This window comes from Pseudopipra pipra, chromosome 6 (assembly GCF_036250125.1).
Source record: "Pseudopipra pipra isolate bDixPip1 chromosome 6, bDixPip1.hap1, whole genome shotgun sequence".
Classification (NCBI taxonomy): domain Eukaryota; kingdom Metazoa; phylum Chordata; class Aves; order Passeriformes; family Pipridae; genus Pseudopipra; species Pseudopipra pipra.
This window is the reverse complement of record NC_087554.1, coordinates 18,028,340-18,055,542: the sequence shown is the minus strand read 5'-3', so window position 1 is coordinate 18,055,542 and position 27,203 is coordinate 18,028,340. Positions and strand designations below refer to the sequence as shown.

The 27,203-nt window shown below is 37.0% G+C and overlaps 1 protein-coding gene across 1 annotated transcript in view; it reads right to left on the bottom strand.

Annotated features, from left to right (window-relative positions):
* MUC6 (mucin 6, oligomeric mucus/gel-forming) overlaps positions 1-27,203 on the bottom strand; it is a 79,022-nt gene that overhangs the window by 2,422 nt on the left and 49,397 nt on the right. Inside the window, exons 2-30 of the mRNA XM_064659779.1 lie at positions 26,399-26,639; positions 24,857-24,983; positions 23,628-23,715; positions 22,414-22,523; positions 21,675-21,882; positions 21,209-21,331; positions 20,145-20,265; positions 19,176-19,314; positions 18,909-19,013; positions 18,493-18,565; positions 18,091-18,228; positions 17,059-17,220; positions 16,406-16,500; positions 15,625-15,757; positions 14,441-14,690; positions 12,671-12,723; positions 12,456-12,565; positions 11,532-11,683; positions 10,667-10,808; positions 10,081-10,191; positions 7,929-8,114; positions 7,236-7,475; positions 6,162-6,318; positions 5,265-5,408; positions 4,701-4,763; positions 3,728-3,775; positions 2,384-2,560; positions 1,018-1,287; positions 323-364 (exon numbers count right to left, since the gene is read on the bottom strand). Coding sequence (XP_064515849.1) covers positions 323-364; positions 1,018-1,287; positions 2,384-2,560; positions 3,728-3,775; positions 4,701-4,763; positions 5,265-5,408; positions 6,162-6,318; positions 7,236-7,475; positions 7,929-8,114; positions 10,081-10,191; positions 10,667-10,808; positions 11,532-11,683; positions 12,456-12,565; positions 12,671-12,723; positions 14,441-14,690; positions 15,625-15,757; positions 16,406-16,500; positions 17,059-17,220; positions 18,091-18,228; positions 18,493-18,565; positions 18,909-19,013; positions 19,176-19,314; positions 20,145-20,265; positions 21,209-21,331; positions 21,675-21,882; positions 22,414-22,523; positions 23,628-23,715; positions 24,857-24,983; positions 26,399-26,639 — 4,008 coding nt within the window. The remainder of the gene's footprint in view (positions 1-322; positions 365-1,017; positions 1,288-2,383; positions 2,561-3,727; positions 3,776-4,700; positions 4,764-5,264; positions 5,409-6,161; positions 6,319-7,235; positions 7,476-7,928; positions 8,115-10,080; positions 10,192-10,666; positions 10,809-11,531; positions 11,684-12,455; positions 12,566-12,670; positions 12,724-14,440; positions 14,691-15,624; positions 15,758-16,405; positions 16,501-17,058; positions 17,221-18,090; positions 18,229-18,492; positions 18,566-18,908; positions 19,014-19,175; positions 19,315-20,144; positions 20,266-21,208; positions 21,332-21,674; positions 21,883-22,413; positions 22,524-23,627; positions 23,716-24,856; positions 24,984-26,398; positions 26,640-27,203) is intronic.

Sequence of the window (27,203 nt, the reverse complement as noted above, 5' to 3'; positions counted from 1 at the left end):
GACAATTCCCAGGCAGAACTCCCATGGTATGGGGTAGGAGTAAGAAAGACAGAACTAGACCCCACTGAGTCTTACTGGGCAAGAGGGAAAAATAGGTCAATTGATCTCCCCTCAAAAAATATGGGACAAAACTGGGCCTGAAGTGTGCCCTCTGACAATTCAGCACCCCCTGCCTTTTTCTGAAGCTCCTCAGAAAAGAGCCTCTCTCGATATGCATGTTTCCTCTCCCAGGCATTCCAGACTGGGCAAGAATATCACCTGGAAAAGCTGGGGAAAGTGAAGCAGAGCCTTAGACTAAGGGCATCTGTCTACTCCCTCTTACCTTCTAGTTGGTGCAGAGTGGTTGTTTGGATTTCCTCACTGCCTGTAAGGTAAGTAAGTAAGAATGAATATTAGTAATGTCTGGAAAGGTTCCTAGACGAAGCTGTAATTGCTCGCACAAGGAGCCCCAGATGTATGCACCCCAGCAGTACTTTGTGGGAGACATATGGACTGGGAGAGAGTGTACACCTGCCCTCCCACTACAGCAGAATTCCCACCACACACTGTCCCAACCTCTAGTGTCAGTTGCTAATCCAGTAATTCATGTTGCCATACAGTCTCAGAGGAGACTGTCCTTGTTGGTATATTGAGTGCCAGACAGAAAAAAAAAATCCTTTTATTTAATATTTATTGTTGGGAGTACTTGTTACATTGGCTAGGGAGAATATATATTCTGTGGTCTGCGGGTTTTCAAGAACTTGCCTTGAGACATGAGAGATTTTGTCTAAATTTGGAGGAAATGTTGGAAGAGAAATGTTAGGTTTAAGATCATATCTGGATGTCAAATGCTTGCTCCATTGGCAAGACAAATTTCCATTTTAATCATGCTTCTTCAGTTATCCTTGTCCTCTCCTATCTATTTGCAATGTTAAGACCACCAGTAAGAATGCTTGGGGTTTTTTGACTAAGTAATACATTGACATATGTCTTGTGAGTGATGGTGTCACCTGGCAGATACCAAAAAGTGATATTTACCTGCTGTTGTTAGTTTAGGCTCGCTGGAAGTTATGCTCTGAGACAGGGTTTGAGTAGGCAATGAGGAGGTTGTCATTTCCTTTTTGATAGTGGTCTTGAAGGATGGTGAGGTGAACCGTACTTGTTCTGTCTCTGTTGAAGCAGCGGTTGATGAGGCAGCAGGTGTAGACCTTGGTATACTGGTCATGGTTCTCTTTGTTGTGGTAGTTATGGAAGGAGTAGTGATGGTTGTAGTCATGTTCCATGTGGTAGAAATTGATGTTGTATGTTCTTTTGGGGTAAAGGTAAATAGTACAGTGTGAGTAATTAATTCATAGAATAATTAAAAATAGATAAATTATGAAGAAAATACCCATATTTTAGAGACCCTTTTTCACCTTGATCTTTTGACTATTTTCAGCATTGTTGTTGCACTCATGTTCTCAAAAGCTTGTCAAATATTTCTGTACCTATATTTGTTTTCTATTGTCTCGTGTCTGTCTTTGTTCTCAGTTTCTGTATTTTTCCTGTACTAGATTTTTTTTTAATATAATTTTTCTAAGAAGTTAGCTTTGTTGTCACTTATTGACTACAGTCTGTATGGGCTTTGCCCAAATCACAATTTCATTGGCTACTATTATGTTCCAAATCAGCCCCAGTTTCAGCTTTCTGTAATTCATATTAAAAAGTTAAGTAGCATTATACTATAGGACTTCCTTGTTCCAGTGTCCAAATTATCTGTCATCATGTCAGTTTTTGAATCCTTTGGGACCTCTTTTTAACTCTGCTTTCCCTGATAGCCAGGGTTCAAGATGGTTAATTAGCTGAAGTGCATGTTGGTGTGAGGCTAAATGAGTCTCCACAAGCCATAGAATCAGAAAGTAATTTATGTTGGCAGAGTAATCCTCCTGAGAGCAGGACTCTAGAAACCTAGACAAAGCTGCTACACTAATACCTGTGTGATTCTGCTTTGGGCTTGCTTTCATTATTCAGAGCTAATAGATTGGTTGCTCCTTGAATATGACTGCATAACTGAATCAACTGTGGAAAAGAAGCTGAAGCTGAGCTAATAAATCTAACTGGATCTGGGCTGGCTCACTGCCTATAGAACTTCTAATGTGCTTCTCAGATGAGTCAAACAAGTGACTTTTGGTTATGTTTTTAACCTAGTGTCTATATCCTTTACCTTTCCACGCACTTTTGATCTACACTTCTGAACATTTCTGGCTGACAAACTCCTTTCTGGAAGCCTGTTTTGCCTACCTCACGATTTGGAGTCTAATGCTTGGATGCTGTACGAGTCTGCAATTCTTTCCTAGGAAGTAGTATCTCATGTATAGAGTGAGCTCACTGTAATTTATTTTAGACAGTAACACTAAAAACCTACCAGTTGTTGACTTCGTTGTGACAAGAGGTTGTATGGGTGAAGTTCTCGGAACTGTAGTTTTTGCAGTTATTGTTGGATTTGTAATCTCAGTTGATCCAGCAGTTGCAGAAGCACTAGGTACTGTTGGTAGGGTGCTTGCAGCAGAGCTTCCTGTTACTTTAGGCTGCACTGTTGTTACTAAGAGAAAAAAATCAAAATGAAAGGATAAGAAATAGTTCTCAATAATCTATTTATAATGTACCTATATGAATTGAATTTTTTTAAGTATAAACACTGTTTTTATAACTATTAGCGGTAACTACTATTAACACATTTCAGGTGAAGCCTTTTAGATGAAGCCTTTGAGAGCAGTTATCCATTGCTTCCTTTGCTATTATGTGCAGTGAATACATTAAACAGGTATTCATGCAGAAGCTTTATACCTTTTTCTTCATTTGAAGTGAATTTGGCATAAATATTTGTGCATATCAGCAGAAATGGAATAATATTTTATTATCCACACAACCCACAGTGCAATATTTTCCAATACCATCTGTCTTCAAGGAAATTAATGCAATTTCTAACAAATTTAAGATCATTGTATATAGGTTCCTTTCCTATATCAGGCTATAGGGATTTGGTACAGTCAGTCATACATTTCCATGAAGACCTTCTTACATTGTTGAAGTGTTATATCATCAGTCACTCCGCAGCGAGCAGGGACATCTTCAACTAGATCAGGTTACTCAAAGGCCAGTCTAGCCTGCTCTTGAATGCTTCCAGGGATGTGGCATCTACAGCCTCTTTGGATAACCTCTTCCAATGTTTTACCACCCTCATAATAAACAATTTCTTCCTTATATCTACTCTTAATCTACTCTCTTCTAGTTTAAAACCATTACCCCTTGTCCCATCACAACAGGCCCTACTAAAAAGTCTGTGTCTATCGTTCTTATAAGCCCCGTTCAAGTACTGAAAAGCTGCAATGAGGTCTCACTTGAGCCTTGTCTTCCCCAGGCCAAACAATGCCAGGCCTCTCACCCTTTCCTCATAGGAGAGGTGTTACAGCCCTCTGATCATCCTTCTGACCCTCCACTGTCTGGAGCTGAGAACTGCACAGCACTCCAGGTGGGCTCTCATCAGAGCAGAGGGGCAGAATCACTTCCCTTGGCCTGCTGGCCACGCTGCTTTTGATGCAGCCCAGCATATTATGGTACCAGGTCATTTTTCATCATTGCATCTTATGCACGTAAAACTGGTGATGCTACTATAAAATGCAAAAAAACATATCACTGACTTTGAAAACACTTATCAGGACATAATATCAGTATGTAAATACTGGTTGGGTCAACTGTGTAAACTAACCTGGTGAAGGTGAAGATGTTTCAATTGTGGTGCTAGTGCTTTCTTCTCCTGTTGTGTAAAGGTAGAACAGGTTAAGTTTGTGAATAAAAGCATATAGAAATATTCCAAATAAGGCAAATTTCAGATTGGATTCAAAGGATTGTGTTAATTAGTGAAGGATTCCTGAAAGTGTTTAATATTACATATTTCAGTGGTAACATTCACACGGAAGGACTTAAGTACAAAGAAATCAATACATCTCAAAATAATAATGAACACTAGTAAGTGTTTGCTGTCTTTCTTTTGACTTTTATGCTTAAGGGCACTTCACTTTTCAGGGATAATGGAACGTGGCTTTGTATGTAAATGAGATCAGCAGCCAAGGTTCTGGTTACACAAGTTAGAATTCTGTAACATGAAAAAAATTCTCCTGAAGTTTTTCAAATCCAAACTGTGCAGCTTGAGTCTATCTAAAACATTATTTAATAAGATAGGTTTTCACAGGAGTAAATGATATGGCAATAAATCTTAAGTTAATTTAAAAAGAAAATCTCTAAAAGAGATTTGCTAAGTAGAGTCCATTAGCTAAGTCTAATCTTCTTCTAAATGTTCTCTTTTTCAATGAAAAAAGTTAAATATCTCTGAGACTCACAGCTTTGCTGGTACTGTCCCTCACACAGACCAGAACAGCAATACACTTTCTGGAAGAGCCACCTTTTGAAAAGTACTCACACATACATGAACATAACTTCTAGTGCTGCTAACTAAAATCAGTCAGGTTCATCCAGCTTCTGTATTATAGCATTGCCTACCCTAATTCTGTTTTTAATTAGTTCTTTTCACTTCTTTATTTACCAAGCAGTACAGTAATGGGATTATTTTGAAAGAAAGTTATGCTCAGATGAACACTCATTTATTGAGAGGTACTAGGACAAATAACTTCTATGAGGCTATACTATTTTCCAATTACTGTAGAGAAAGAGATGCTGCTTACCACATGGCATGCACCTGTTCTCTTCATGGTCAAAGTATTCATCATGAGAGCAGTTGTAACAACCTGAAGAAAGGGAAGTTTGTTTTACATTTCTCAGAAAAAGGCATTTAATTTATACTATTTAGCACCTAATATATTACATCTCTGCTATTAAAAAATAGTATCAATTGCAACATCATCTATTCAGGTAAGTATTTCCAGTGTCACCCTCAGAAAGAGTGTCTGCCTACGTAGGAATTCTCTTGGTTTCTCCAGCCATATCCATTTGTTTAATAAAAATATTAAACACGTTTTCATCCCCACGTACAGTGTATTTTATTAGGTGCAAGTCAGAATTTCTCTTCCAGATAGGCTGAGCTCAATATAAAGCTAGTTGTAGTACAACTCCTGAGTTAATTATGTGTTTTAAAATTGTAGTAGTAAGGGAAGGATTAGCAAAACTGCTTCAAAGATAGCATCAATTAGATTACTATTATTTAACTGTGGTATGACTGATTTAGAAAACAGCATTGAAAAGAATTATTATGTTACTGTTTCCTGGTTTAGAGTAGTATAGCTTATTACCTTCAATGTTGACATATTTGTAGTTTTGATTTGGGCAATTACAAGGCCTGTAATGCCAGGTGCATTTCTCATCATTGTAGTCAGAGGAATAAGCACTGTCAACTCCTGTTCTTTTATGAGAATTGTAGTATTCACAATAGACAGCTAAAAAAGGTAAAAGCAAGACAGAAATCAGATTTTTTTTTTTTACTTAATGGCATGGTATTTTTAAAGTACTAAAAGGAGGACAAAATTAATAAACAAAATTAAAAAAATTCACTGAAGTTATTAGTTTCTGATGTAAATTTATGTTTTAACTCAGTGAAATCAGTTTCTTTTTTGCAAATGCAGTATGCAAGCACTTTGACAATTTTTAATGCACAATATAGTGAAATGTGGAAAAGAAACCATCAAAGATGACAACTCTAGCATTGACTCATAAGAGGGTCATACTTTTTTTTCCTCTATACACAGTGTTCTGGAACACCTTGATATCTTTTTCCTGTTTTACAGTGTTCCAGCCAACACAGCTGTCTTCCTTTCCTTGACATCCACACAGAAGGTGATTTCATCATAGCTAAAATGAAATATATTTTTTTACCATTTCATGCTTTCTCTGCTGGCAAATTGACAGTGCACTACACCGTGGTAGCAGAAGAAACAGTCTGCTTTCTGTGACCACATTATTTTCTCTCTCATTACTCCATGGTAAAAAGAGCTATAATAATTTGTTTAATTTAGCACAAATGAAAAGTACAGATTTCAAAATCTAGGTGACTGAAGTCAACTATTTGCCCACAGAGAAAATACAACCTTTGAGGTGCTTATTAATAATTTTCTTGCACTGTCATATGAATATACCCACAGTAACAATAATAATGTCTTAAACTTGTTTAAGGAGAACTTAAATGAACTTACGACAGAACTCAGGGGTCCTCCAGTCAATGCAGATACCTTTCTCTAAACATGCCATGGCATAGACTGCAATGGCATCACACATGCATTCACAGTCCCCTCCAGTGTCACACCCACAAGAGTCTCTAACACAGGCCTCATAATAGGGCATCCGATTCACCTGCGTCGGAAAATGAAGGAATGAATTTTCTAAGATTATTTTGTGCCAATTTGTTAAGAAGATGATTTTTCCTGGGCTAGACAGTACATGTTCCACTAAGAATAACTAGTATTTCATCCGAACACTTGTCAAAGCAATTACAACCTCACATCATACAGATCTTTTTAGCCAGACTCAGGTGTCTCCACATCAACAACAGAAACTGATGATGTTTTGCCTTATACATATTTCTAAATTGATACTGGTACTGAACATGTTATGTATAGTTAGCTAAAAAAACTCCTCAAATCCCCACATCCATTTAGGCACAAGTATCTAAGTTCATCAGCTGTACAGCCTCTGTACATACATAAACACGGCAGCATTATCCCCATTTTTCACTTGTTTTCACCTCCTGAAAATGGAGGATTCACCTAAAAATGGGGGATTTCCCTTCAGAAGGCCTGCTCCCTTGTGATATTTTCATTTCCACAAAGTGGACAACTTAAAACAAATAGGAGGGTTGATGGTATCTTATTCTTGAATGGACCATCAAAGTAACAGTGTTGACTTACTGATGAGAACACGAGTTTTCAGGACTTTCTTTAGTTCAATTTTATAACAAAGACTAAATGGTTTCAAAAGAGTAAGTGCATTGATCAGGTATCACCAACAGACTAATTTTTGATTCTTAAGTCTTTTTCACACTCGTAGTTCTAGTAATCAGTTAATACCACACTTAGCTTTTGTGCTTACAAAAGGGCTGGTGAAGTGCAAATAAGAAAGGATGAAAATCAACATAAGTGTGAGATATAAAACATTTTATATGCATTTTATTGAAATACTTTTGGAAACAGAAAATCACCTGTGGGAGTGTGGCATTTTGGAAGAATGCACATCATGCCTGTAAGCAAAAGGAGGAGCAAATAAATTCTTACCTTATTGTGACAGGCAGAAAAAACCTCGCCATTGATGACAGAACATGTCTTTTCTGCCCATGCTTTACGATAAGGGTTCTTGCTACAAGGATCCACTACAAAGTATACATCCCCACAGAGAGGATTCTCTTTCCAAGAATTGACAAATTCCAATTCATTTGATGCCACATACTTGCTTCGAGTTTCAAAATCATCCTTCATATTGCCATTATAGTTCCCACACAAACCGCACAGAGTTTCCTAGAATAAATGAAAGCAGCAGTGTCAGTTCAGCAAGTTACAATTACTCACCTTCCCTTTTGATTACCGATGGTTTCCTGTGCTTTAGGAGTGAATGTCATCTACAAATACTCTATCAGACAGTCTTAGCTTCTTGTGCAGGAGGTTCTGTTTGTCACTGGAGGAATGTGTCTTCTAAACTGTAAACTGTCATCATTTAGAGATCAAATTCAACCATGCAGTTCTATAGAATACAAAATTTAGCTCAAAAATTTCCTGAATGCAGTACAGAAATCACTTAAAAATCAGGCTCTAGTGAAAATCTCTGCTGTTTTGGAGATAAAGATGAAAATGAATTGCTAGTAGCTTTTCTGAAGAACTTTTGCCATCACAGGGAGTCAAGGCAACTGCAATTAAATGTGCAGTTCAATCTGAATTGAAGGACACTTTACTGAGGAAGTTATTCTGCCATACCTCTGTTCCTCTGGAAATCTTGATGAAGAAGTTCATGTGCTTATTCCAAATAAGGGTCATGTTGTATTTTCCTGGGATAATGATATCAAACATCAGGTGAAGGGCGTTCTTTTTCACATGATATCGTACACTAGGATTTTCCCCAGAAATAGCGAAGGTTTCATCTCTCAGTATGATTGTCAAATTCTGGAAGAAAATTTATCTAGAAATTATAACTTATTAGGTTTCAGTATTTTCCTTACTCTGTGTCACACTGCTAAAGATCAGAACCTGTGACACTATTACAGACTATCTTCACATTTCCACTGTTTTTCAAAAGTCCTGGCAGTCAGAAAAAAGGGAAACATTGCACCCATTTTTTAAAAGGGTAGAAAGGATGACCCTGGGAGGAACCAACCTGACAGCATCACCACTGTGTCTGGAAAGATCATGGAGCAGATCCTCCCAGAAGCTGTGTTAAGGCATATAGAGGACAGGTAGGTGATTTGAAACAATCAGCACAGCTTCACCAAGAGCAGATCTTGCCTGACCAACTGAGTGGCCTTCTATGGTAGAGCGACTACATAAGCAGACAAGAGAACAGCTACAGACGTCATTTATCTGGACTTCAGTAAAGCCTTTGACAGGGTCCTCCAGAACAGCCTCCTCTCTAAATTGGAGAGGTACAGATTTAGGTGGACCATTTGGTGGGTAAGTGATTGGCTGGATGATCACATCTAGCGGATAGTAATCAATAGGTCCAAGTTCAGATGGAGCTCAGTAAGGAGTGGTGTCCCTCAGTACAGTTTAATATTTTCATCAGTGACACAGACAGTGGGATCAAATGCATTCTCAGCAAATTTGCAGATGACACCAAGCTGAGTGGTGCCGTTCACACACCTGATGTGAAGGATGGGATGCCAGTCAGAGGAACCTGGACAAGCTTGGTGGTAGATGCCCCATCCCTAAAAACATTCAATGTCAGGTTGGACAGGGCTTTCTTTGAACAACTTGATCTGGTTGAAGATATGCCTGCTCATTGCAGAGGTGTTGGACCAGATGACCTTTAAAGGTCCCTTCCACCACAAAACATTCTGTTATCAATTTTACAGGCTTTTTTACCTCCTTGGAATTATTTTGTATGCATATGCAAATCTTCACAGGAAACAAAAATATCTGTCATTGTTAGGTGTTATTGTTAGGTGTGCTAGCACTCCACATTTGGTGGAAATAATATCATCATCTACATATGGCCAATAGAGTAGAGGAAGTATGTTTTCATGTGTTTCTAAGGACAGTCAAAAAGTAACAGGGGCTATAGCTCTCTGTCCTGAGGCCTTTAACCATCTCCCACTTTTGTGTGTACTTTGCCAACTTTACTCCTGTCATACTGCAGCGTTTCCATGTCTAGATAATCAGAAGGAAGGTTTGTTTGGAGTATGCATTTATGAAACGGAATCCTAAGCAAATAAACTTTTTCACCACAGCACTGACCAACTGGAACTGCCAGTATTTAGTCAGCAGTGTGGCAAATGTGTACTTTTTGTAGTGCTTGTTCCTTGGGATAAAATCTCATCTGTTCATATTTTTCTCTCTGTCAGATACTGAAGGATCCTAAGACGAGCTGATACTACTGGGCACTACTGCCCAATTAAACTGAGAACAGTAAAACTTATACAGTTCCAGAAGCTGTCACACTGCAGTAGAAATGAGGATAACTACTCATTAGTCTAGTTTCATAGATATATCTCAGGAAAAATCTGGATATATTTTGAATTTCAGATATTATCTGGACTTAGAGAAATTTTGATAGCTTTTGCTCATCACCCACAATGAGAATTCCTCAATTTTATACTATTATTTTTCTGAGTTTGGCAGAGAGAGGTGGGGAGGGGCAGGAAGTCAGTATCTTTTGATCAAGCAATTCACTGATAAGTAAAATGCAAGATTTTCTGGCTTCTACATATGTGAGAACCTTGGAGAATTAAACACAACATGAGAACTGGAAAAAAACCAATCTATGGCATTTCCTACTAAAACTGAAGCTGTAGGTTTAGCACATAATTTCACTTAGAAGACATCTCTTCTAAGATACAGTTAAAGTTTCCAAAATAAAGTAAACATGGTCTTAAAATAACTATTCAGCTGGATAATGGCAGAAGGAAGGGCTTACCCCAAGGTAAATGCTGATGGATCTGGAGCATGTAACTCCTGATATCCCACAGATGACATTCTCAGTAACAATTTTGAAAGAGGAAACAGGTCTATTAATACTGCAGCCATCCTAAAAAAACCAAACCAAACAACAAAAAGCATAAAACCCCAATAGATTCTGTGTCTGGAGTCTTCCAACTCAAAATATAAAAGCATAAGGAAATAAAGAAAGCTTAAAATGTCCTGACTGATTCTGCCTGTTTTGGGAGGTGATGACCTCTGCTTTGGTTGTCAAACTGACATCACTTCCCTAAAATATATAGTTGTCTGGTACGGAATACATATATATCAATGACTATTTAAACATGTTATTAAATCTAAAATTGGTTAATATTGCATTAAAAAGCTGTTTTTTTGAGAAGTAAAATATTTTCATCTTAAGCACTGAAATAAATAGATTATACAAAAAATCATTAAGTGGCTTTAAAGATCCAAAGTGCTCTATTGGTTATTGATGTATCCTATCATGTTTTCATTAGTCATTTAAATCAAGCTATTTCTTGATGCTAAGATACTGCCAAAAGCACCAGTAGGAAGCAGGTTACCGTAGCTAATATGTATTCACAGTTGCCATCAAACACAAAACGCTGTCCATCAAAAGTGGTGATGTGGCCTTCTCCATAAAGGTTACAAGTTGAGGAACACCTTGATTTCTGAACACATTTCCATTTGCCTTTTGTGCAAGTGCTGGGATGAGAAGAGAAATCATACTCAGATTTCAAAGAAATGCCACCTTAATCTGCTGCTTTTTATACACATCCACTTTTATAAATAAGATGTTAATTTAATTGATTTATGTACACTGACACCAAGTTAGAGTTAATATAAAGAACCCTAATTAAAAGTCATGGACTGCCTAGAAAATGAATTCATGATAAAGAAGAAATTTTACATAATTTTTGCCTTTTTATTTTCATGAAACAAAGAGTATATAAAACCCATTTATTTCTGCTCCTAATGAGAACAGAAGTCATTGTTCTGTGTAGTTTGGGGTGGTGGTGGTTTTTTAATGTTAGATTAGTGACTGGAAATGGAATAAAGTTCTTTGAGAATGCTGCTAAGGAGATGGAAACAATGTTTGAGGGGGGGATTTGCTTTTATCTACAGAAAAGAAGAAAGATTGTGCCCTCATATTTATTTATGTGCAGTTGTCAATAATCATTGACCTTATGTAGTTTACAGTTACAGGCCCTACTGGATGCCCTTATTCCGGAATATGCATAAGGCAGAAATTATCCCTGAAGCCGGTACCATGACTCTTTTTTTTATACATCCTCTACTTTGTCATGGTGTTTCTTCCATTGAGCTGTTGCCATCTCCTACTCTCCTGTCAATTAAACACTTTTTTTTATGTGGTTGTACAGTTTAGTGAGACAGAGGTTCTGCAATGAAAAAGTATGTGATTCTTACCAGATCTCACATTCAGTTTGGATTTGTTCACCTCTTCCATAAGAAAGGCCACCATATTCACATGGACACTCCTCAGCTGGAACACACTTGCCATCGAGATTTTCATATAGGCCATCAGCACAGACACAGCCTGATTCACATTTAGTTGGTATCTGGTAAAGGTCAACAGATTGCAAAATGAAAAGAACTGTGAGACGTATTTTATCCTGGATGTGAATGGGTGTCAAGAGTGAACCTGTGCTAAATTCTGTTTTGACTTGATCTTAGTTTTGTGATGTTAGATCTTAGTTTTGTGATGTTCCTTGTACTAATGTGCTAGTCAACTTTCACTGAAGTTGTAAAATATACTTGTGGTGTGGGATATTAAACATACCTGAAGACTCTGAAAAATTGTTCTTCCTTTACTATCAGTCTTTTTTCAGAAAGAGTACAACAGAAGTTTCTTTATATCAAGGAAGCTTATTACAATTCTTCCAATTAGTCTGTTTCCTTAATATAAAGTTATAAGAAAACCCTATCAGGACAGCCCAGATGTTCATCTAGCCCAGGTCTCCTGCATTCTGTGACTGGCAGCAGCAGAGAGTTGAGAAAAAATAGAAAAGGAAGCATAACGCGCAGCTTATGGAGTACTTGAGTCAGAGGTGATAGCCATGTAGTTAAGAATCCTTAAGGGACTTTTATTCCATTCATTTAATATAATTTAATTCATTAATTCATGCAGTTTAATTCCTTTAATCACTTCTTAAATATATGTACATTTTTTGTGTCCACAGTCTATTCGAAGAAGCCTGATGTTTAACTGTACCATGCTAGATGAAATATCTCCTTTTATTTTATTAGAGGGAATGTAGTAAAGTTCTAAGTAACAACTAGAACATTCTAACTCTCTCAAGAGGATAAACATCCCAGATCTGTGAAACTCACACATTCAATTCCAGTAGCCAGCATCTGACAGGTAGGGGCACATGCAGCTCCATACTTGTTTTCTAAATTGTCAGAACATGATATGTATTTCTTAGGAGCTTTGCAGCTTTCTAGGGAAAAGGAACAAAAACAAACATTGAAAAGATCATGAAGCAGTAATTTTACAACATAGGGGAAAAAAATATGTTCCTAAGTAAACCATATCAGACCCATACCTGCAGGATTTTGAGGTTTGCCTGTGCAACTTAGCCTTCCATTAACACAGTAGCTAGGGAGAAAAAAAAAAATTCAGTGCAAATCTCTCCTGAGAAAGAAATTTTTATTTTTTGCAAAATGACTTCATTAGAAATATTTCATTTATGTTACTAGCTCCTTCCCATCCTTTGAAATGGAACATAAGTCAACTTGTCTCTTTACTTTTTGTATTACACAGTAGCATTACTTTCGGAAGCGTATGGTAGGCTATTATCACTATTATCACTAGTAGGGAATCATCACTATTATGATGGTCTATCAAGTCATTCTTGAAGTTAGTATATAGTGTATTGTATATAGTCCAAGTGCTGTTGACAAAATCTCCTACTAGGAATAATCAGATCTTACCTAATATTTTCTATTTTTCTCTATAACATTCCCAAGCTTAAGGTAAGTCAAATGCTTTTTGTTCATTTAAGGATATTTGTGGTGTTGCCTTAGAGTTTTTGATTTTTTAATTTTTATAGACTTTAGAAGTAGTTATGTAGTGAATGTAGATTTTAAAGTAGCTGCATTATATCCCTCACCCCTTAGCACAGTAGTTTACACATTTTCCCAACACTGTTACCCCTTTCCCATATCAAAATTCTGTTAAGTCTGTTAGTTGTTTAGTCTTCTTTTCAATGTGGATTTGTAGAAAGCACCTTAATGCCTGCCCCAAGGAATGTAAACATGGGCACAATGACCTTCAGGCCAAGACTCTGGAGGGCCTCCAAGGGCTGCATGTGCTTTGATGAACAGGAAGATGATGAAAGAGGGGTCCCAAACTGCCCCAAACTCAATTCCCAAAGGGGTGTGCTGAGGGGCAGAACGGGGCAGAATTGGGGGTGGACAAGCGGGGATTGGATGGACATCATTACAAAATTGTAGCACCCAGGTCGAAAGGGCGCGTGCGACAGCTGTATTCCTGGAGCATGGTGACTCACTAAAGCTTTCTGTTTTCTTATCTCCTACCTAATTGGGCGTGGAGTTCTTTTCAGGCAATAGTGGCTTAGGAAAAGGTAAAAGAGATATCTTGAAAAACAAACTTCTCCTACTAAAAATAAAGCAGTATATACTGGTTTGGGATGGAATGGAGTTAATTTTCTTTGTAGCAGTTCAATGGTGCTATGTTTTGAATTTGTGACCAAAACAACGTTGATAACACAATGCTGTTTTAGCTGTTGCTGAACAGTGTCACAGCATTCTCTGCTCCTTATGTTGCCCCACCAGGGAGGAGGTTGAGAGTGCAAAAGAAGCTGGGAGAGAACACAGCCAGGACAGCTGACCCAAACTGATCAAAGAGATACTCCATACTATACTACATCAAGCTCAGCAATAAAAGCTCAGGTAAAGAAGGAGGAAGAAAGGATGTTTGGAGTTACAGCACTTGTCTTCCCAAGAAAGCATAATGGATGACAAATTCATGCTTTCCTGAAAATGTCTAAGCAGCTGCCTGCTGATGGAAAGTCCTGAACTAATTTCTTACTTAGCTTTGATTGCACATTGTCTTCACTTATTAAAAAAGCTTTTTTGCATATTAATAATAAAGAAATTTATTAAACTGTCTATATCTCAACTCATAAAACTTTCTTGATTTTTTCTTTCTGATTCTTTTCCATATCTGGCTGCAGTGGAGTGAGCAGCTGTGTGATGCTTAGCTGCTTACTGACCTTAACCGTCAGCAGAGACACATGAAGACCCCTCACCTCCATTTTCAGTTTGTTAAGCTTTAAACTTGACACACTTACCAGGTGATCCCACCAGTTATTGTTGACTGGTCAGGCAGGATGTATTTTCTATCTTCCAAATAGCAGGGACAATGAGATTTACGAACACACTCATTCTTGTGGTTTAAGTACAGTCCTTCAGGGCACTGGCAGCCTTCAACAGGAATATCAGTTGGATGACATTCCAGGGCTCGGTTGGAGAGTGACAAGCATGTCCTGTCACATGCCTGAGCGTTGTAGCTGAATGTTTGATTGCCAGTGCAAGTAATGGCTGTAAAAGAAGAGTGTATGTTAAACTTCATTTACTGATCCTCTTCCTTGTGAAAGGTAACTGTGCTCATCATGTGCTGCTTATTTTGTGTCAACAGCTTCAATGCTTAATGCTTCCAGTAGCTTCTCTTCCTATGGATATGGAACTCTAACAAAACATATTGCAGACCAGGGCTTAACAGCAACTATGTAGCTGTTTGGAAGTTTCATGAAGGTTTAGTTGTTTGAAGTTTCATGAAGGTTAAATATGTAACTGCTTCTTTGTGTATCTTGGAATAAATAATGCAAAGAGAAGCTTTGCAGAAATATCAATGTATATTCGAGTAACTGTGAAACCTGTACCTAAACTGCATAAAAACAAAATCAAATCTGCACCCAGAGTTTTTCCTAGTTCATTCTCATTTTACAGTACAGTATAACCCTATTTATCTGTCTATTCCATCACTTAATTATCAAGTCCTGGAAGCATCCACATGCTCACCTTAAAGCATATTAATAATCTTCTTCATATAGACTAAAATCACAATCTTTATCTGAAAGAGACTAGAAGGATATTCAAAAGTTGGGTATCTGTTATCCCATTTCTGCTTTTTTCTTCTTTCCGTTCACTACTTTTCTCATTACTCTTAAGATGATTTGGACACCGTTTCAAATATTGCATTACCATTTTGGTTTGGGTTTTTTTTGTTGTTTTGACACATCTGCAATGCCAGCAGCTCCTGGGAAAACAGTTTTTATACCTGCTGGTTGGCCTACTTGAGCAATATGTAGTTATTTCTGTAAGCACTGACAAGTTGTTTTAAAATAAGTTCTTGTTCTTACTCAGTTTTGTCACAGGTGAATCAAACACAGGAATATTCTAAATGGAAATAGGCAGACCTGCATGCATGCATTCATCTGATGGAAGACCATTAAGAGCTGCTTCAGTTACTTACTACAATTGTCCATACTGCCTCTCCAGTTCTCAAGGATTAAACCCATTGAACTGCATGCTCGTGCATATGATCCCAGAGCAGAACAAATGTATGGAAAGGTCTCTTCATAGTTACAGGCCTGGTAGACACATCTCTGAAACCCAATACACGGAGAATACTTTGTTACTGGGGTGCAGACATCTGGAAGTGCTAAACCCTTGAGGTGTTTAAAAGATGTGTGGATGTGGTACTTAGGAACATGGTTTAGTGGTGGATTTGCTAGTGTTATATTTATGGTGGGACTCAATTATCTCAAAGATCTTTTCCAAACTCTGTGATTCTATGCTGAATGGCAGAGCTAAGTCAGACAAAATACACAGTATTGCATAACTAAAACTGAGGGAAAATATCTGAGTAATTGCTTTGCTGATGTAAATAAAATATACTTAATACCTAAAAAATGCCTGTTTATTCGCTGCTTCTCATTTTGAATTCTCGAAATGTTTTGTGTAGATTGGCAAATACAACGAGCTCAATTATGCCCATGGTAAAATCAATACTTTGAATAGTTACAGTTGTCATGGACAACCGCCGGATGAGCAAAAATACCTTCTGATTCATAGGAATGGGACTGGTGCCTATGAACAGACAGACTTTCAGTGTGGAGGAGACATAATTTTCAAAACCACACCTGTTCCTTTGCTTCTATGCATTGCTGATTCCATGTGTGGGATACTGTCTATGAGCACAATCTGGTTTATATTTGGACTCCCTCTGTACAGCATCTATCATAATTTCCTACCTTGTAGAAAGGAATAGGGTTGACCACAGCATGGCATTTCTCGAACACTGTACCCTTCTTGGTAAGAACGGAGCAATGAGTCTCAGCAGATATTTCTAATGAAAGTAAATCATAAACATTAAAAATAGAAAGTTAGGGGAAAAAAAGAAAAAAAACTTTAAAAAAACTGATATGTTACTGAAGGTGAACTTTTGGCAATGACAGATTGAACAATAGCACAACTTCTTAACTTGTTAGCTTCCATACTCTGTTTTTGTACAAACAGCTCAGTAGGGTTTTTTGTTTTTCTTTTTTTTGGTTTTTTTTTTTTTTTTAATGACCAATAGCAATAGAAACTTGGGAAGGCAAAGTCTGGATTTCAGTCACAGTACTTTAGAGCAACCCTAAGACATCCATAGACATTGCAATTTCACTGGATAGATCACCAAAACCCTCTCATTCTCATTCATCATCTCAATCCCAGATCTCTGGAATGGAATCTGATAAGTTTTCACTAGATATGAATTTTAGAAATCAGAAATGTCTTATTGTGACAGAATTTGTGATGTCTCAGTTTCTGCTTCTACTAAACTCTCATTTCCCTGGTATGAGCTTATGGAAGTGTCAGACAAAGCTAGCTGGAGAGATCAGTTACAACAGGATCATCTACTTACTGTTTAGTTGACTCAAAGCACAAGGGTCAGTCTCTCTCTCTAAAGCAGGATGGCAATTTCCTGCCCTCCAGGAATCTACAAACAAGGAGGCTGTCCCTTCAGTGATATCCATGCTAGTCATGAAGTCATCTGTAGTGTCTCCATTGTAATTGCCACACAAACCTAATAACATCAGATATGCAAAGGATGGATGACAATTAAAGAATGTGTACACAGTGGCCTATGTTTCATTTTATAATAGTGAGAAAATTGATTCAAAAGCTCTGTGTAGAGTGTCAGTGAATACTATAGATCATGTACCCAGAGAATCTTGATTATGTACACATTCAGTTACTGATCCTCTGCCTCCTCAAGTGAAGAGTGTTGACTTCTATTTAATGACAAATTCATAAAGAAGTTTTTGTCTTGTTTATAGAAACAAGTGGTTTTAAGTGATATAAAAGAGAAAGGCCATGAAACACTTAAGCAATTGCATGTTTTCTTATGCATGTAAAATCCGTAATGACAAAAAAATATGCATTTTGAATTTGTAAAAGATAAAGCCTCTCTGTAATTCCCCATGATCAGAATGCAAAATACGCCTGTGTGGCTAATGTCACTGTGCAATAAACATAAACTTCTCCATCTGGTGCTTATCTGCTGAGAAGCTTTTAGATTCTTAGGCTCATTGTGTTTACAGTGATCGTGCATTACATTCAAAGAACCATGTGCTCCAAGATGTAGAGACCACACAGACTTACTTGTTGCTCCTTCACTGTGTAGCAAAACACATATTGAAAAAGGCACACATAAAACATGTAAAGAACAGTATTACATTACACATGAAAAATGTGACCCATTTAATTTCTTTAATTTGTTTTAAAGTTATTAGCAAAAAAAAAAAAAAATTCTTGGCACATTGGGTTTCCAATGCAGATTTATTTTTTTTTCTTTGAATCCAGAGAAGAAAACTTATTTCTTAAAGGATGAGTACTAAGTTTTCAAAATTATACTCCCTACGTTTCTCCTTCACACAATGACTAGATTACTTACCTAGTGTTCTGCCTTTGAATTGTGATCCAGCTTTCACATGGGCTTGGAACACAGGTGATGTTTGAACTACAAGTTCCAGCCCGAAGGTTGTATGCATTTGAACGTACATTGAGGACTGTCTGAAAACAGTAATGTCTCCTAAAAGAACAAGGACATTTAGAAATAGATATTTTGGTGATATTGCAAGGTAATGATTTTAATGCATATATAAGTGTTCTAGCATTCTGTCTACAACTCTTCTCCCACACACAACTCTCCACAGGGGAACAGATGCAACAGGAAAGAATTTAACCCTCTTCTAAAACCTCTGGTATTAGCAACTGGAAATTGCAAAGGATGCTGGGTTGTATAAAACAGACATTTAATGCAATTTGGGAATAACTTACATTCCCCTTTTTTTACCTGATCTGTAAGGCAGCCGCTTAAGTTCATCATCATCTGTGAGGAGATCATTCTGAGAAATCACAATTTTGTCCTGTAAGAAGAGGACATGGAATCAGAAGTAATTATCTGTACTGGTGGTATTTATATGTTCTTTAACATAAACAACTATATTGTCACTTACTAGGAAAAGACTGATTCAAGCATTTTGTCACATATTATTATGTACTGCTTTTAGCTTTCACTTTGAAAATACTCTAACTTCCTGAGTTGATGTACTAACTGAGATCTTTACCGTGTGTGCATGAACAGGAACATATCTTTAGTATCTATTCCCCATAATTTTCCAGTTCAGGCTACTAGCAATGACTTTAAGTACCTATTTTGCTTATCTGGTTACTGATATGGTGGATGGAACCTGTGGAGGGAATACCTACCTTTGTGGATAGGTAAATTATAGCACTAAGTGACGTTTCGGAATGAGAATAACCAGTCTTTTCGTATACTGCCATTAGGGTTCCATTGTGTGGCAGGCTGGCACTCTGGGGGGAACAGTGAAAAGAGAAGTCTACGTCAGAATAATGCTGATTTGTAGAATCAATGTATACCTTAGGAAGACCTCAGTCTGTGTTTCAATAGAAAAACAAAGACAGACTAAAATACATCCATTTGATATTTTGTGTTTCTTAACTGCAGGAAATTACCTTCATGAGAACGTAAGTGCAAACCCCATGGAATCTGTACGACCTAGAATCAAACGTGGTAACAAAGGAGCCTCCTTCCAGTGAACACCTTCCAGGACAGGGCAAATCTTTGCAGTCCCACTGACCCATCATACATTTGCTGCGGAAAACAAGAAATTCTGTGTAAGGTTATTCTCGTACTAAGGCCCTGTTTACCAGCTGAGGATTTGATATCCTCCTGTCTGGAGGTTTCTCTGCAGCTGATCAACATGCAAAATTGGTTAGTGAACACAGAGTAACATACACATACATTCTAAACTTTCATTTTCAGTACTTTGGAATTTTCTTCAGACTCTAAAAACTCAGCTACTTCCTAGTAATGGAATATGTCATTTGTACCACTTTTCCCCTCACACTTACATTTGAAGATGGTCATCTTAATTCAAAGTTGTTGAACTTTCGTATGGATTGTCAGTTAATGTTCCTGAATCATGAAAAGTGTGTTCATCCCTGCATTTCTGAGGATCAAATTCCATCACTTTTCCTTTACATTCTCTGTTAGAATTATGATAGCAAGACACGTGACACCAAAAAAATTATTCCACTTTTAAAAAAATACTCTGTTAAGTTATTATTTTCTGTTGCAAAACAGAAATTTAGTTTTCAGCACTGATCTGGTGATCAGAAAGACTGAGACTGCCAAAAAGAAATTGTAAATACTGGATATTTGCTTTGTACTAATTTTACCTGCACTTTCAAAGAGGAGATATAAATACTACTGTTTCATACGGTCTGAAAGGGTATTTTTATTTGTACAGACTAATCATGAAATGAGACATGTACCTCTTTAATTGCAAATGTATGATATGTGGCACTGAAAGAAGGTGGCCTCAGAGATGGTCTGACACATTTGCAGCTCCCCTCTGAAAAGTTAGGTTAAATTTTCCAATAACCTGGTGATCTCTCATAAAAGTACCTGTTGCTACTCACCAGGTCCTACATGTTGCTTCCATTGTCTCACCAGGAGCGTATGGTTTCCCATTCAGTGTACATGGACACTGGCTAATGTGAACACACGTTCGATTCTTGGAGATATCATCAAGAACAGTTCCTGCCAAAGATAAACAAAATACTTTTCCACATCCTTGCTTAGCACTAAAGCTTCAGTGCTTTCTGAAATTATCTTGAGTATGCTATTCTTCCACAGTCAGTGTCCATACTTTGATATAGAGTATACAGGAAAATTTCTCTTAATTAAAATAAAACTGACTCTTCACAGTGTTTGGCTGCTTTCTAATATGAAAGTGCAGGCACATGTCTTATTTTGAAATTTGAACTTAATTTGAAATAGCAGTAAGGTAGAATGTTATTTTTATTTTTCCTTTTTTTTTTTTTTTTCCCTATGACACTCTAAATTGACTCGGGAATTTTGAAGAATAAACACATTATATTTCCTAGAGTACTAAGTCTAGTTTTAAATATGTAACTCACAACACATTAGTTTTGACTGCCATAAATTGGTGATGATATTGATGCAAATGCCCACATTGGAGGATATATCAGTTCTGAAATTTTCTCAGAAACAAGGCATATGATAGTAATAATTACAATTTTTGAAGGAAGTTCATCTTGAACTATTTTAAAGGGAATTTACAAAATGCCCATGATATTGCAGAAGTCATCTGAGGTATGCTACCTCTTTCAGATGCCCTTAAGGGCTAGATACCTGTTTGGGATAGGAAATTAATTAAGCTTAACTCAATGTAAATTATAGTACAGAACTTTGAGCAGGCAACACATCATTATCCCATAACAAATCATGGTTTTGTGAAGAAAATGATTTCATAGCTCTGTTCTTGCAAATAGTGACCAATCATCTTTAAGGATCATAATTAATCAAGACTCCAGTTACATTACACAAGAAGTAGCAGTTCTAGCAGCACAATGCCCCGAAATGCACGGCTAGTTCATTATTAAGCAGCCTATTCCACTTGAGTGGATATATGCAAAAAAAAATATTTGTGTCATTCATTTAGAATATGATGAAATGATACCTTCTGGACAAAAGCAACCGTAGGTACAGTGACTGGAACAGCTGTACTCTGGGTTGGAACAGGTTTTAATACATGGAGAACCACATTCCTCATAGATTTGGTTTGCAGAACATTTTCCCACAGCTGCAACAAACAGCAGAAGTGTTAAAATTTTAAAAGAGAACAGTCTCCTGTTGCAAGTTTGAGAAATTAAACAGTTTTCACTTGGTGATGTTCCTCTGTTTTATTATCACTGATCTGGACATAAGAGCTATGTTTCAAGCTTCCCTCTTCTCCTTTAAGGTTTCCTTGCACTCCTTATTTTATCAAAGACCACTGTTGTTCTCTTAAGAAAATAAGTTTGATTCAAGACAGTAAAGACTTCTTTTATCAGTTGTTTTACACTCCAGTTATTTATCAGTATCCCTGTATTTAAGACACAGAAAAGTTAAGCACAGCCTCGCACGAATAAACCATTTGAACTTACAACAGAAATTTTCAGTTCTCCAGTTGAACACCATCTGGTGGGACATAGCACATTGCCTTGAATATTCTGACAGTGTAGAGCAAGCACAGTTGTTTTGTCCTGGCTCACTGCAGTCCTGCATATCAAGCTGGCAACGAATGACAAACCCGTCCTTTGGCACACTGCAGGTTGGTGACACCAAATTAAGTAGCTGAGAGCAGATCATGGCCTAAATGAAAGGAGAAAGAAAATTGTTCCCTGTCACATTGGCTACTGCAGTATAGGGTCTCAGAGACTCTCAGGCACACTGACTTTCTTTTCATCTAGAACTGTAAGTGATAGCAGTTAATAGAGGTTGTCCCTCTTGTGCTGTTATCTGACATGTTTTAGGCATTGGGAATGTCTTCAAGTCTGTACATCTTATAATGTCAGGTCTCTAAAAAGTTATTAAAGCTTTACTGGTTTCTCTGAATTTCCTGGGATGACCTGGATGAAACTCCAGCAAGCCGTGAGCTAAACACTGGTTGGTTTTTATGAGTGATATAAACCCAGCCTCAGAAATGCCCATGGGCTTTTATTAAAATGTATTTCAATGCAAAGAACTAATTTTCTTTATCATATCAGGCTATACAAATGTTGACTTTATGTTTTTTCATGGAAGTCAGTTTTATATTTATTGCCTCTCTGTTGTTGATTTCTATCTATCTTTCCCCCTCTGTTAAGAATCACACTACAGAGAAGCCAAGAAGATCTTCCTTACATATTTTTTGTGAGGAACAGTGGAAATTGGTATCTCCTCAGACAGGCAGATCTCTGATGGATCATCCATTTTTTGTAATGCAGCAAATTTGTACGTATCCAGCAATTTACCTGTAAATTGAAGGGTTATAATTTGTCAGGAAACAGCCCAGGTTGGTTTGTTTACTTGTTGCTGTGATGTAGCAAAACTCAAATTCTACTCTTTGACTGTGAAATGTTCTACAAATGAATTTTCCCAATGACAACAACTGCCTCTTTTGCCCTTTACCTGGAGTCTATTAAACAGAGCGTACTTTTATTACCGTGATCATTTCTTCAAGTTATTTCCCAGTCTATCACATCTACTGCCTTATATGCTGCTATTGGTTTTCTGCCAGCTGTGTTATCTTTTGCCAGTTGTTAATTCATACCTCTTCTCCTTATCCCCCATTCTTATATCTTCCCCTATATATAGGGTTAAACTCATCACAACCCAAAGATTATTATATAATTTTTAGAACTCATTTCTGTGACGTGTATAGAAAACTGCATCTGTCTGTGTTGATCTAAGATTAGTTTACTGTGTAATTTAATGTCTCCACACTAGCACTACAATTCAGATTAGCAGTGTGCTTTTAAAGCAAATATTCCAAACATCCCCTTTTGGTTTTTTCTGTTGTGGAGTGGTCTTGTCATATGGAGCACCTTTAAGATTAAACCAAGCTGAAAGATAAATTCCAAGAGCTTGAGTAACAAGCTCCAACTACTAATGGGCAATAAATCAATTAGAGTGACTCAGAAGTGAACCCCCTCAATTCCTCAGCACCATTTTGATATAAAGATCTACAATTATTGAGACACACTGTTAATATGCTTGTCAACTATGTTCTTCTTATTATTGCCTCATCCTTGCCTCTGCCTATAGTAATTATTTCCTTCACTGGGCCTTGCTGTGAGCTTAGACTGTGTGAAATTTGGAAGAGTGTGACCCTTACCACCCGTTTCTAAAATATAAGAGAGTTCTTATCACTTGTCTGAGGAACCCACAATATCATGCTCACAGCAGATAACAGTGTGTACCGTAATCTACAATAGGTATGTTGGTGACCCATGGAACCGCTTTACTCACTTCTGAAACTCAGTGAGCAGCCAGAGCAGTGCTTTTACAGTATTAAGCTTTCACCTTGACTCACTTTAACTAGTTTTCCTTCCATGTGAAACGTCCTTGTATCTTACCTTCACGCACAAATTCATTCCATTCATAACCATCATAATTTCCACACATTCCACAGACTTTCCCCATGTATTTTTTTTCAGCCAAAACCTAAAATAAAATGGAATGAAACATTTAAAAGGATCACCCTGAGTGAAATTATCTATACAGCATTAACTTACTCAAACAAATTCAGTTCAAGGACACAACTTAAGGTGATCCTTCTAATTAATTTCAATTACTTGTTTGCAGGAAAAGTTTTGTAAATAGTAATGTCTTTTCCCAATACGCAAATAGTGATTTATTTATTTATCTATTTAATAAAAGAATAGGATTTGAAGACACTTCCAGAGAATTAAGGAGGGGGGTATAATATTTTAAGGAATCAGAAAAGAAAACAAAAAAGTGAAATGATGCTGTATCCTGGCTCACATCTTTGTTGACAGAACATAAATTTCAGGTTTCTTCTCTTAAGAAATTGAAGGCTACAGGAAGAAAAACTGTTTTCAGAAAGATTATTCAATTATCCATTGCTCTGGAGACTAAAGTGGTAGTATTACTACTGGCTACGATCAATTAATTATTGTGAAAATCTTAGGTCAGAAGTAACCTGACTACAGAAAAAATATAATTTGTACCCATCACAGTAGCCTTTCCTCTTATATGTGTTATAGTAATGCTGATAAATCTCCCAGAAAATTTATTACATGTCGTTCTCCCTGTTTTAGCAAACATCAATTTAGATTTCAGTGTCTTTTATGGCAATAATATCACAGGTAACACTGAGAAAATGTACTGGGGATTTTGGAGGGAAAACCTGAAAATATTCAAAAAAAGGAAAGAAACAAAGAAACTGGTAGAAGCACTGTATGTTTGAAACCAAAAGATGTTCTGTGGAAGCACAATAGAAAAGACTAAACTATGGCATACACTGTTAAATTCTACACAACTTTAAACAATAGTAAAACATTGCAGCTGCTGGAATACCCTGAGGAAAGATTAAAATGTGTGAAAGTGTCCATAAATCTCAGCATTGGTGGCTTTAGTCAGCTACCAATGCTGCAAGTGAAAGGAACACACAGGTGTAAAATGAACAGTTGTTTTTTGCAAGAGGAATGGATGAAACAGGAAAAGAATAATTACCCAAATAGTAAATACACACAAAAGCACCCAGTAAGTCTAAAGAGTTCTTGTCACTCCAGTAAATAAAATGAGAATTTTCTTTTCTGCTTTATGAGAACATTTTACTAACCATGAGATAGTCATCATTGTTCCACATGACAACTAGTTCCATCTCCATCAGCTTGGCGACCAGGCGGATGTTGTGTCCATAAGGCGCTATTTGAATTCCATTGCTAGTATAAGGCAACTTAATAATTCTGTAATAAAGGAAGAAGAGAAACTGACCTTCTCATTCCAATAATATGCAGGAACTAGTTTGTGGGGGGAGTTTTATATGATACACATACAGTCTGAGTACTTGCAGCAATATGAAATAGAATTTTTTTCCTTCGTAGCTGTGACATTTTAAGATACATTAAAATGTCTGTTGATTGAAAATCAGTGCCAGCACTTTCATAGAAGAATCACCAAAGATAGATGCACAGTGATTATACTAGTGAAAATGTTTGCACAGGACTTGGCTTCTTCACTTGGTTTGTTTTTATCAGGGTATAGTTGCATGTTTCAAGAACTTCTAACAATAGTTTCTGTGGTACAACTATTCTTGATTATCCTGAAGAGACTCTATGTACTACAGCCCATTAATATAGGAATTATTGCTATGACTGAAAACTGACAAGATTAAAGAAACCCATAATATGAATGTTGTAGCAGAATTAGGTTTTCATCCTTGCAGATTAATTTTAATGCTACAAACTAACAACATTACAAAAGAAATACATTTTGCTAAGTGTTCAGTGGTACAATTATGAGAAGGGGCTGAAAGACCAAACCAGCCTTCCACTTGAAGCATGGCTATGTGCAACACTAGACCAGCTCATGGCATTTGGTTCTTGTGACTGTAGGTCACTGGAATGGGCCCACAGATATAGCTTTTCTGGAAAAAAAATTAAAAAAGGAAGTCTTTCTAAATACAGTTTGCTAAATTAAGGTATAGTGCAAATTGTATTTTTGTTGTAATAGTTACTGTGCCCAGGTAAGTATAATAAGATACACACAATCCACAGTCAATTATTTCCTGTATCCACATGTACTCAGAGATAAAAATTCAGCACCAGGCTGCCTATCTGATAAGAATACTGAAAACTTCCCTGGAGAAATTTCCTGGTATGGGAGCAATTTGTTTAGAGGAATGAACCTATCCAGTATTTCTCTGTTGGTTGCAGAGTTCAAAGTTTCTCTTATGCCCTATGTATGTGTTACCTTTATCAAGGTAAATGAACTCTAAACAAAACACAGGAATTTCAACTAGTATCTACTAAAGGGTATAAGCTGTTTCATCTGTGCTTGTAGTAGAGATAAGTATAAGCAGACTGGTAGTATCTAGGAAACTGTAGTTACAGTCTGAGAACTGTTTTGGTCTGAGGAGATTAGTTTATCCCTTTGCCTACAAAAATGTACTCTAAGCTTGGTTCAAATAAGTGCAAATGCAATACTTATCTAGAGAGTGTAATGCTTGATGGGAAGCAATGGGAACAGAGTCCAGTTAGGTGTGTTAACTTCAGTGATTTGTTAATTAATTTTTAAAACAAAATAGTCATCTTTACTGTAACTGCTATATAAGTCCTTGCCTTCTCTAAACACTTTTTTCTTATTCATCCCAGAATCTTACCCAACACTCCTGACAGAAATGCTGCCTTTCTCAACAATGACAACAGAAGGTCCAAGCTCAATAATGATCCTTGCAATTTTTTTGTCCATCCCACGGCGGAACTGAATGTTGAAGTCTGGGCTGGTTTCATCACATACAGTTGCAAAGATATAGTTGCAAGTCCCAGTGAAGTCATACTGGTATTTATCAAAGGTTGAAAAATGGCCTCCACCCCATGTAGAACAGGAATCCTTGCTCAAAACTACAAAAGAGAAAGAAAAACACATTTAGGCCTCCTAAAAGCATATTTGCTCATTCTGACTAGCATTTCAAATAGATAGTAGGAGAAGCTATTCAGTTTCTACTCAGATTAATTCTGTAAACAACATCCTAGTCCTCTATTTTTGTTTTTTCTTTTGTAAGCTCAGAATTTTATCTCAAGCCAGGAAGTCAAACAATATGCAGAGGGAGAGCAATATTATTACTTACTGTAAATAGAGAAGAGTTCCCCAGCTTCCTAGCTTGGGAAAAACCATTCCAACTCCTTCATGAGTAATATAAAGGTTTACCTTCTTATTTCAGTCTGTTTGATCTGTTTGCAAGGGCGACAGCTTGCTACTGGAGAGACCTTTAACATCTCAGACACAGCATTTACCAAGCTATCTACGGCATTACTGTATCATAAATAATTGCACAGTCAATCATTAGATATCCAAAGACAGTCTTCAAAGCTCAACTTGTCAGTCCCCACTTTTTTTGGCTCTGTATTTGTGTGACAAACTTTCAACCAGCCTTATAAATACATGGAATGTTTTAATCAGTTTTC